Source organism: Macaca fascicularis, chromosome 11 (genome assembly GCF_037993035.2).
Source record: "Macaca fascicularis isolate 582-1 chromosome 11, T2T-MFA8v1.1".
NCBI lineage: Eukaryota > Metazoa > Chordata > Mammalia > Primates > Cercopithecidae > Macaca > Macaca fascicularis.
The window spans coordinates 130,315,842-130,328,084 of NC_088385.1; the positions used below are offsets into that span (position 1 = coordinate 130,315,842).

Genomic DNA, 12,243 nt, shown 5'->3' on the forward strand with positions numbered 1-12,243 from the left:
TCTCTATACTTTTCTGTATGCTTGAAGTGTTAGATATGATAAATGCAAAGTCAGTGTATCACTGGCTACATTAATACAATTTCAGCTAAAAACAACGCATTCTAGCTATCCTTTGCTGCTTCATCGCTACTCAAACGTAATTGTGGTGAGTTTGTGAATAATTAGAAACAATGACATCCCAGGCTGTGCGTGGTGGCTAACGCCTGTAATCTCAGCACTTTGGGAGGCTGAGGCAGGCAGATTACTTGAGGTCGGGAGTTCGAGACCAGCCTGACCAACATGGAGAAACCCCGTCTCTACTAAAAATACAAAATTATCTGGGCATAGTAGTGCAAGCCTGAAATCCCAGCTATTTAGGAGGCTGAGGCAGAAGAATCGCTTGAACCTGGGAGGCGAAGGTTGCGGTGAGCCAAGATTGCGCCATTGCACTCTAGCCTGGGCAACAAGAGTGAAACTTTGTCTCAAAAAAAAAAAAAGAAAAAAAGAAAGAAACAATGACATCCCAGTAGCAATGAATATACTTAGTACCAGTTCAAGTGATTCTCCTGCCTCAGCACCCTGAGTAGCTGGGACTACAGGCATGCACCACCATGCCTAGCTAATGTTTTGTACTTTTAGTAGAAGTGAGGGTTTCACCACATTGGCCAGGCTGGTCTCAAACTCCTGACCTCAGGTGATCTGCCTGCCTCAGCCACCCAAAGTGCTGGGATCATAGGTGTGAGCCATCACACTCGGCCTAGTAGCAGATCTTAAGGTCTGAATACCATTTTCCATGAAAAAGAACCACAACTCAACAGAAAAAATGACTGATTCTAGGCTGGGGCTTTGAAAAGTACAAGATGAGCCTGGAACACAGTGCTGTGCCAGGAAATATGCACATGCTCAAAGAATGACAAAAGCATGTCAAAAAGATACGGGACCAGCCTGATGTGTGTCCCACTGGCCAAACTTGGGACACCATGAGTATCAAAATAATCGTGGTAAAGAACTGTAATTCACTGAGTAAAATAAGAATCCATCAATCTTATTTACTGATATAACAAAGTAAAGGACATGCGCTTTAGTAGTAGGATCCTAGCTACTCAGGAGGCTAAGGCAGAAGGATTGTTTACTCCAGCCTGGACTGCAAAGCAAGGATTTGTCTCTAAAGGCAAATAATAGATAAGTCAAGGAAAGAGGGAAGCTCCTTTCAGTCAAATGCGGAAGGAATACAAAATTAGAAAAAAAACACCACAGTATGTGCTTCTTTGAGGCGAGACTCCTCAATGGAAGCTAAAACTAGGAGGTAAAAGCTTGATGAGAAAAAGGCTGGGTGCAGTGGCACATGCCTGTAATCCCTGCACTTTGAGAGGCTGAGGCGGGAGGAACGTGTGAGCCCACGAGTTTGAGACCAGCCTGAGCAACATGGCAAAACCCTGTCTCTACCAATGATACAAAAATTAGCCAAGTATGGTGGTGTGCACCTGTAATCCCAGGTACTCAGGAGGCTGAGGCAGGGGCATCACTTGCACCTGGGAGGCACAAGTTGCAGTGAGTCGAGATCATGCCATTGTACTCCAGCCTGGGCAACCAGGCAAGACTCCATCTCAAAAAAAAAAAAAAAAAAAGTTAAATAATTGTCCAGGCATAGTGGCATGTGCCTGTGGTCCTAGCAACTTGGGAAGCCAAGGTGGAAGAATCACCTGAGCCCAGGGAGGTTGAGGCTTCAGTGAGCTGTGATCGCACCACTGCACTCCAGCCTGGGCAACAGAGTGAGACCCTGTCTCAAAAAAAAAAAAAAAAAGAAAGAAAAGAAAAGGAAGGGAAACGTAATATGTAATTACAGTATGCTACCACAGCTTAACTGTGAACAATATTTATACAGATGTAATAAATGATATATAATTTCCATTTTAAGACACCATTGATTATAAATCGCACCATTATTTTACAAATTACTAAAAGAAAAAAATACTGCTTCACGCCTATAATCTCAGCACTTTGGGAGGCCGAGGCGGGCAAATCAAGAGGTCAAGAGATCGAGACCAGCCTGGCCAGCATGGTGAAACCATGTCTCTACTGAAATACAAAAATTAGCTGGTGGCGTGCGCCTGTAGTCCCAGCTACTCAGGGGGTTGAGGGAGAATTGCTTGAACCTGGGAGGCAGAAGTTGCAGTGAGCCAAAATCATGCCACTACACTCCAGCCTGGGCGACAGAGAGGGATTCTATCTCAAAAAAAATATATATATACACACACACACACACACGTATATACATACACACACACACACAAACACACATACATGAATCACATGGGAAGGAGCAGAAGTGTCTGTGTTGCAGCAAATGGTGTAAGAAAGCCACACTGTGACCCTGCAGAGGAGAAAGTCAGTGTGTCTGAAACTGATGGAAAAAAATGAGAGAGCAATATAAGAATATTATTTGTAAACATGGAGGAAAATGCTAGAAGAAATAGCTAAAAGAGCTGAAAGTAACAGCCTCTAGGGTAGGATACTAAGAGGTAAGTAGGGAAGACTGCTGTTTTTCATGAGATGCAAATCTAAAGCAATTAGATAGAAAACTTCAACAGCCTAAATACTTCCAGATTACTTATGTATCATAATATCCTGAAAAGGGACGTTAAGAAAAATTTAGAAGCCAGGTGCAGTGGCACACACCTGTAGACCCAGCTACTCAGAAGGCTGAGAGGAGACTGCTTGAGCCCAGGGGCTTGAGGCCAGCCTGGACAACATGGTGAGACCCTGTCTCTAAGAACAAAAAGAAAGAAAAATTTACAAAAAAATAAGCAACCTGAAACCTAATCTAGTTTCACTGTTATACAAATCCAAATTTTAAGTGAAATTATACCAAAGTGAAAAAATATAATCAAACCTGCTCTAAATCTGGTTCATAGCATTTTATCCTGCCAGACACACAGATGTTAAGATAGCTTGAAAGTTGACCTGATGCAGACACAGGCTTTTTTTTTTTTTTTTTTAAGTTGACCTGCTAGAAACAGAAAAGATCTGGGAGTGATGCCATCGTTCTAAGTATCTGACTTCTTGCTGCAAGGCAAGACCCAACTGGCTCCATTAGGAAGGTACATATTCACAGTTGCTGCAAAGTTATGTAAAACTAAAATAAAGGCCAGGTGTGGTGGCTCATGCCTATAATCCCAGCACTTTTGGAGGCCGAGGCAGGTGAATCACCTGAGGTCAGGAGTTCGAGACCAGCCTGGCCAACATGGGGAAACCCCAACTTTACTAACAATACAAAAATTATCTGGGCGCAGTGGTAGGCACCTGTAATTCTAGCTACTTGGGAAGCTGAGGTGAGAGGATCACTTGAGCCCAGAAGGTCAAAGCTGCAGTGAGTTGAGCTTGTGCCACTGCACTCCAGCCTGGGTGTCAGAGTGAGACTCTGTTTCAAAATAAATCAATAAATAATAAAATAAGCCTAGAAAGTCATAATCACTTGTAAGAGTATAATACCTAAATTACTTTTAGCCAATCACATCATTAAGTTACTATTATTCATTACTTACATCTTGAAACATTTTGTTCTCTTGTTTTAGTTCAGCTTCTTTATCATCTGAGAGTTTGTAAGCATTCTCAAATGCTTCTTCTAAATCTTGCAGTCTAGATTTTAGTCGAATGATGGTATTGTCTTTTTCTTTACTGCTTGTTCTCATTTCCTCAATTCGTTCCTGCAAAAGTTTGGAAGCACTGCTGGCTGCACTGAAGCGTTCTCTCAAATCATTCTACAAAACAAAGACAAACATTTTTTTTTCTTTTTTTGAGATGGGAGTCTCGCTCTGTTGCCCAAACTGGAGTACAATGGCGCAATCTTGGCCTACTGCAACCTCCACCTCCTGGGTTCAAACAATTCTCCTGCCTCAGTCTCCCAAGAGCTGGGATTACAGGTGCCCACCACCACTCCTGGCTAATTTTTTGTATTTTTGGTAGAGACAGGGTTTCACTATGTTGGCCAGGCTGGTCTCAAAAGCCTGACCTCAAGTAATCTACAGGTCTCAGCCTCCCAAAGTGCTGGGATTACAGGCATGAGCTACCATGCCCAGCCCAAAATTTATGAAAAATAAGATGCCTCAATAAGAGCTAATAAATTATGGGCATTAAAAAATGAACAAAACATAGAAATGGAAATAAATAAATCTATTTTGTTGTATTCTGAGATGGAGAGTCCAGAAAGAATAGTTCTACTGGAATACCAGCCCCTGACATTATCATACGGTATACAGGAAACTACCATCTATGGCACTTTGATTCTAGGACTCACCTAATAGCTCCTACAGTTCACTTTAATAAGGAAAAAATAACCACTGCTATTAGGGAAATTATTTTGAAAGCATAGCTGGACTTTGTTGCCCAACATCAACATTTAGGGAGGAGAAAAACATTTCATACCCTCTCACTATGAAAATACAGGAAATTCAAAACCCATCTAATATGTTAATATTCATTCAACAATCATTTCCGGAATACCCACTAGGTGCCAGGCACTAGGTTGCTAGAAATGTTAAGATTAACAAAAAAGACAATAGTCCCTAATATCATGAAGCTTCGGAGGAGAGGAACTAAAAAAGCAAACAGGCCAGGCACTGTGGCTCACAGCGGAAATCCCAGCACTTTGGGAGGACTGCTAGAGCCCAGGAGTTTAAGACCAGCCTGGGCCACATAGCCTGTCTTGACAAAAAATTTTAAAAATCAGTCGGGTGTGGTGGTGCGTGCCTATAGTCCCAACTACTCAGGAGGCTGAGGTGGAAGGATCACTTGAGCCCGAGAGGTTGAGACTCAAGTGGAGCCATGATGGCTCCACAGCACTCTAGCCTGGGCGACGAAGTGAGACCCTGTCTCCAAAAAAACAGGCAAAGATAAAAACAACATATAAAACAAAATAGGCTGGGTGCCTGTAACCCCAGCACTTGGGAAGGCTGAAGCGGGCAGATCACCTGAGGTCAGGAGTTCGAGACCAGCCTGGCCAAAATAGCGAAAACCTGTCTCTACTAAAAATACAAAAATTAGCTGGGCTTGGTGGCAGGCATCTGTAATACCAGCTATTCAGGAGGCTGAGGCAGGAGAATCCCTTGAACCAGGGAGGCGGAGGTTGTAGTGAGCCAAGATCACACCATTGCACTCCAGCCTGGGCAACAAGGGCGAGACTCTGTCTCAACAGAAAACCAAAACAGACGTTTTCCACCAAAATTTTGTTCATAAGGTTATATGTATCTCATACATATATGCACTACTCTGTGATAGCTATTATGCATTTCATCTTCTAATAGATATTAAAAATAAAACTTGTAAACAGACTTTGAGAAACTTTTGACCCTTAAAAAGACTGCCTTACACAAAGGTAATACACAAAGATTGCCTTACAAAAGCGAATAACAAAGGTCTTTGTTCAGAAAGAAAAAAAGTTATGTGTAAAAAAATAAAACTTGGTAATGCGTGGGGGTAAAAAGTAATTTTAGCATAAAAAGTTTATGCACTTCTAGTTATATACCCAAGTAAACTAAAAACTTATGTGGCACATCAAATCTTGTAGACAAACACTCATAGCAATATAATTTAAATAGCAAGAAAGTATATAATCTAAACATTACCTGATGAATGTAAACAAAAATGGGGTATTATTCACAGAATGAAACATATTCAGCCATAAAAAGGAATGAATACTGATATGTTACAACATGGATGAACCTTGAAAATATTATACTAAGTGAAGAAGTCAGACACGAAAGGTCAGTCTAGGATTTCATTTATATCAATGTTCAGAAAAGGCAAATGCACAGAGAAAGAAAACTGAGTAGTGGTTGCCCGGGTGTGGAAGGACAGAATGAGGGGGGGTGACGGCTAAGGGGTGGGGATTTTTTTTTTTTTTTGAGGAAAATGTCCTAAAATTGATTATGGTGGATGCCCAACTCTAAATATACTAAAATTCGTGGAATTGTATACTTTAAAAGGGTAAGTTTTATGGTATGCAAATTATATCGCAAAAAATTTAAAAAACAATTTTTGAGACAGGGTCGTGCTCTCTTGCCCAGGCTACAGTGCTGTGGCACAATCATGGTCACTGCAGCCTCAACTTCCTGGGATTAAGTCATCCTCCTGCCTCAGTCTCCCAAGTAGCTGGGACGACAGCTGTGCACCACCATGCCCAGCTAATTTGTAGAGACAGAGGTCTCTGTATGTTACCCAGGCTGGTCTCGAACTCCTGGGCTCAAGCAATCCTCTCACCTCAGTCTCCCAAAGTGCTAGGATTACTAACATGAGCCACCACACCTGGCCAAAGGTAAGTTTTAAAAGGGTAAAGTTTAGGCCAGGTGCAGTGGCTCACACCTATAATCCCAGCACTTTGGGAGGCCGAGGCGGGTGGATCACAAGGTCAGGTGTTAAGAGACCAGCCTGACTTACATGGCGAAACCCCGTCTCTACTAAAAATACAAAAATTAGCCCAGCGCAGTGGCATGCATCTGTAGTCCCAGCTACTAGGGACACTGAGGCAGGAGAATCACTTGAAACTGGGAGGCAAAGGTTGCAGTGAGCCAAAATCGCACAACTGCACTCCAGTCTGGGTGACAGAGTGAGACTCTGTCTCAAAAAAAAAAAAAAAAAAAAAGGCACGGTGGCTCACGCCCGTAATCCCAGCACTTGGGAAGCCGAGGCAGGAGGATCACAAGGTCAGGAGATCGAGACCATCCTGGCTAACACGGTGAAACCCCATCTCTACTAAAAAATACAAAAAATTAGCCGGGCGTGGTGGCAGACTCCTGCAGTCCCAGCTACTTAGGACGCTAAGGCAATTGAGAATGGCGTGAACCTGGGAGGTGGAGCTTGCAGTGAGCCAAGATTGTGCCACTGCACTCCAGCCTGAACGACAGAGCGAGACTCCATCTCAAAAAAAAAAAAAAAAAAAAAAAGGTAAAGTTTATAGTATTATATGAAGCCAACAGCACTAAAAATATAAGCTTCATAAGCCTTCCTTAAAAAGACAAGAAACATAACTGATGTTATCATGAAATAATTCATTTGTCTTACCAGAACTCCCCACCAAAAAAAGAGTACTTACCACTTCAATTTCCAGTAAGTTATTCTTATTTTCAAGTGTTCTCACGCGACTAGTAGCTTCATGCAAAGCACTATCTAATTGGCCACATCTAAAAACCATAAATTTAGTTTCAATTAGAAGATAAAATTATTACCTTTAAAATATTACATAAATCTAACCAATTATCTAATATATAACATAAGACAAATTCTCCAGTGTTAGCTAAGACTCAGGATGCCATTTTAGTAGAATATATCCAATGAATCTAATAATATAGTACGTAGAGAAAAGACTAAAATTGGCCAGGTACCGTGGCTCACACCTGTAATATCAACACTTTGGGAGGCTGAGGCAGGCAGATCACTTGAGGCCAGGAGTTCGAGATCAGCCTGACCAACATGGTGAAACCCCATCTCTACTAAAAATACAAAACATAGCTGGGCATTGTGGCACATGCCTGCAGTCTCAGCTACTCAGGAGGCTGAGGTGGGAGGGTGGCTTGAACCTGGGAGGCTGAGGTTGCAATGGGCTGAGATCACGCCACTGCACTCCAGCCTGAGTGACAGAGTGAGAACCTGTCTCGAAAAAAAAAAAAAGCCAAAATTATTTTTTAAAATATAAAAAAAAAGATGTACATAAAATAGCCTGGTTTAGTTATGAAAAAAATCTGTATCTACACGTATGCATTATGATTTCTGGAAAAATGCAAAAAATTAAATTTGGGATTTGGGACTAGAGGTTGGGGTAGGGAGATTTACTTTTTTTTTTTTTTTGGAGACAGGATCTCACTCTGTAACCCAGGCTCAAGTACAGTGGTGCAATCACGGTTCACTACAGCCTCAACCTTCTGGGCTCAAGCAAGTCTCCTGCCTCAGCCTCTTGAATATGCACCACCACATATAGCTAACTTGATTTTTTGTAGAGATGGGATCTCACTTTGTTGCCCAGGCTGGTCTCAAACTCCTGGACTCAAGCGATCCAATTTACTTTTCATATGTCCTTCTGTACTATTTCAAATTTAGCATGAATATAACTATTCTTATAATTAACTTCCTTTGTAAAGTTAATTATCACAGACCCTCAAAATAACAAAATACATAGAATTCAGTTACCATTTTGACTCAGTGTTTAACACAGTATGAATAATAAAAGCTTTATTTATTTAGCACTGACTATACACCAGGTCTTTAAGCACGTTCCATTTATCCTCACAATTCTGTCCATTAAGATTATCATTTGTCCCAGCTGGGCGTGGTGGCTCACGCCTGTAATCCCAGCCCTTTGGGAGGCCGGGGCGGGTGGATCACGAGGTCAGGAGATCGAGACCATCCTGGCTAACACGGTGAAACCCTGTCTCTACTAAAATACAAAAAATTAGCTGGGCATGGTGGTGGGCGCCTGTAGTCCCAGCTACTCGGGAGGCTGAGGCAGGAGAATGACGTGAACCTGGGAGGCGGAGCTTGCAGTAAGCCGAGATCACGCCACTGCACTCCAGCCTGGGCGACAAAGAGAGATTCCGTCTCAAAAAAAAAAAAAAAAAGAAAGAAAAAACAGATTATCATTGGTCCCATTTTACAGTTGAGAAAACAAAAACAGTTCAGTTCCTCACTGAAAGTCACACAGGTTGTAAGCAGTCACACTGGGAGCGTAAGCTGGGCACTCAGAGTTCATGCTCCTAACCACTGTGCATTAATGCGGCTCAGACATGAAATACTGATAAGACTATTCTTTAAAAAAAAAAGAAAAATCACTCAAATAGTTAAGTGTGTTAATTGTATTTGACTTTTTTCAGTACTATGGATTCTAATGTGCCAGGGGATCACTGTCCCAAGTTCCACATCCGTGACATAGTAATCTGATATCACAGCTGGCTAATGGCTGCATTTGTAACACCAGGGAAATTCTCCAATTTGCAATTTTAAGTTTGAAAAACAATCAGTGTATATGCTGATAACAATGGTTTTTTTGTTGTTGTTGTTGTTTTGGGGGTTTTTTTTGTTTTTTTTGAGACGGAGTCTGGCTCTGTCGCCCAGGCTGGAGTGCAGTGGCCGGATCTCAGCTCACTGCAAGCTCCGCCTCCTGGGTTCAGGCCATTCTCCTGCCTCAGCCTCCCGAGTAGCTGGGACTACAGGCGCCCGCCACGACGCCTGGCTAGTTTTTTGTATTCTTTTTAGTAGAGACGGGGTTTCAACGTGTTAGCCAGGATGGTCTCGATCTCCTGACGTCGTGATCCGCCCATCTCGGCCTCCCAAAGTGCTGGGATTACAGGCTTGAGCCACCGTACCCGGCCAACAATAGTTTTTATCTTGGGGGAATCATTTCTCCGGTTCTAAATGACTGCCATTTATTTTGTTTCTCCTGTCCTCTGTAACACAGCTTTTTTTTTTTTAAAACCATAAGCCAGATCAAATCTTTTTTGGGAAGAGGAGAAAATAATGTACTGCTATTCATTTCACACAGTGATTACATCTACTCCAGTAACCAAGCCTGCCACTGTTAACTGCTATAACACAGCCATTTACTTAAAACCCTGGCTTCCAATTTGCTCCACCTATATTTGCTCATTGCTCTACATGCTCAAACATCTTCTAGTCATAAAAATATTTTAACTGGCTATAAGTTACTCTAGGTATCTTCTTTAGGACTCTGTGTTTAACCTTCAAAAGTTCACTGGTGGGCTTCTTTCATACTTGTTTTCCTACAGGAAGTAACTGCAGTCATCTTTGCTTTTTTTTTTTTTTTTTTTTTTGAAACTGAGTCTCACTCTGTCACCCAGGCTGGAATGCAGTGACACAATCTCGGCTCACTGCAACCTCCGCCTCCTGGGTTCAAGCGATTCTCCTGCCTCAGTCTCCTGAGTATCTGGGATTACAGGTGAGCACCACCACATCCAGCTACTTTTTGTATATTCAGTAGAGACAGGGTTTCAATATGTTGTCTAGGCTGGTCTTGAACTCCTGACCTCAAGCGATCTGCCTGCCTCTGCCTCCCAAAGTGCTGGGATTACAGGTGTGAGCTACCACACTCAGCCTCATCTTTGCCTTCTAAACAAAAACAATAACAAAAAACCCAACTTCCATAACCTGCTATCTACTGTTTTTGTCCTAAAAAACCTAAACCTGTCTCTTTTCTTTTGGTTTGGCTCTTTTTCAAATTACTTTTTCCTACCATCGTACCCCCACACCACCAAATGCAAAATGAAAGCTATAGAAACATTCAAGAATAAGACAGCCATGTTAACTGCCAGCAACCAAAACTACTTACAGTATAAAGGCTAGTTTTCCCATAACTTTGAAAGTTAAACTGTTAACCAGATGGAAGATGTTAGTTCCCTCCTAAGCTCTTTGAAGTGAGCTTTGTCTTTTCTCCTTAGAGAACTCCTTGCTATCAGTTAGACCTGCATCAATTTTCAATCTATTTAAGTCCTGTTTATTTATTTAGAGACAGGGTGTCGCTCTGTCACCCAGGCTGGAGTGCAGTGGCACAACCTCAATTCACCGCAGCCTCGACCTCCTGAGCTCAAGCAATCCTCTCACCTCAGCCTCCCCAGTAAGTGGGACCACGGGTACACGCCATCATGCCCAGCTAATGTTTTAATTTTTTGTAGAGACAGGGTTCCATTATGTTGCCCCGGTTGGTCTTGAACTCCTGAGCTCAAGACATCTGCCTGCCTCTGCCTCCCAAAGTGCTGGGTTACAGACATGAGCCACCATGCCTGACCAAGTCCCGTTTAACTGTAAAGTATGTTGCAAGGACTCTATTACTAATACTAGTGAAATCATCAAATTTTCTAAGTGATTCTAATGTAAGTGTGAAGCTATCCTGAATATAAGGTCATTCTCCCCTGTATTTCTTTGTGGGTTTTTTTGGAATGGGAACTACAGTATTTTAATGGGCCTATTAAAAAGGTTGAGAATTGCCACAGGACATAAGCCATAGACTTATTAGGAAGTCCATAGTACTATTCCTCCCATCAATGACATTACTCTGCATATACAAAATTCACTAAACTGTTTCAGTATTTTGCCCACGTGAAACAAATGGCTCCATGTCAGTTATTAGTGTATTATAAGAGGGGGGTTCATAGCTTCAAAAATACTTAGGCAAACATGACTGTTAAAATTTCAAATCCAAAGTATATGTTTTCAATGTGTTTTCTCACATTATACTTCTGTGAAAATAACACATCCAAGGTGGAGAAAACTTCACAGCTAAATTATAAATTTTACCTGTCCACAAGAATTTGATTGGTTATCTTCCAATCTTCAACTGCAGAGATTTCTTTTGCCTCCAGCTTCTGTTTCAAACTATTTATTTCTGATTCATAATAAGCTCGAAGATCCGCAATGTGTCGAGCATGCTTTTCCTTCAGGTTCTGCCTAATCCTTATTCGTTGAGAATAAAAAATATATATTAGGAAAGCTATCCTCAGTCTCCATCCCACAAGAAGAAACCAAGAACACAATGATTCTCATGGGCAAAAATATAGCATATTTCCTTTGCATACTACAAAATATATAGATTAATACACAAAAAGTTGACAATCGAGTGAAAGAGTTTTTATATGCTCCATCTTAAAAATGCTAAATCTCTAAGAATTTATGCAATACTGAAGTTCAATAAAGATCATTTTCAATCAGACATCACAGAAAATCTATTAACATTACAAGCCATTCACTGAAATACATACTTAGACAATATCACAGGATCTTCCAAGGAAGTCAATGAAATGCATTCTGGGACACTGTTGGCTGTACCTGGAAGCTGGGACTGACTGACTGAGGCCGAAGCGACCATGACAGTGTTTTCTTCATCTACAGTGTTGACCGATATATCATTACTAGTAATGGTATATACTGACGGAAACGTGGAACTGGTCCTACTTTCGTTTTGGAATGTCTGATTTTTCCAAGAGTCCACCGGAGAAGCTTTTGTGTGTGAGGGATATTTTGGAAATCCAGGTAACTGAGAAGTGACATTACTTGCTTGTGAAAATGAGTCTATGTCAGAGGGACTAGACATACTAGGCTCTAGAACAGAGTCCGGGGAAAAGGATATTCTGTCATCAAGGGCATTCGGAAGGCCATGCGGTTGAATCCCTGAAATCTGCTGCTTTGGCTTCATGTGTAACGTAGGATCTAGAGTCAGAACCTAGAAACAAGACAACAAGGAAGTCTTACCCTCAGAACTCAGCT

General features: G+C 41.6%; 1 protein-coding gene across 32 annotated transcripts in view; it reads right to left on the bottom strand.

Moving 5' to 3' along the window:
• The window catches only part of MPHOSPH9 (M-phase phosphoprotein 9), an 85,977-nt gene that overhangs the window by 40,897 nt on the left and 32,837 nt on the right, over positions 1-12,243 (bottom strand). For all 32 annotated transcript variants that reach the window (XM_065525278.2, XM_065525276.2, XM_045366712.3 and 29 more), the window contains 4 exons: positions 11,739-12,199; positions 11,278-11,433; positions 7,070-7,157; positions 3,525-3,740 (listed from right to left, as the gene is read on the bottom strand). In XM_065525278.2, the coding sequence (XP_065381350.1) occupies positions 3,525-3,740; positions 7,070-7,157; positions 11,278-11,433; positions 11,739-12,199 (921 nt within the window). The remainder of the gene's footprint in view (positions 1-3,524; positions 3,741-7,069; positions 7,158-11,277; positions 11,434-11,738; positions 12,200-12,243) is intronic.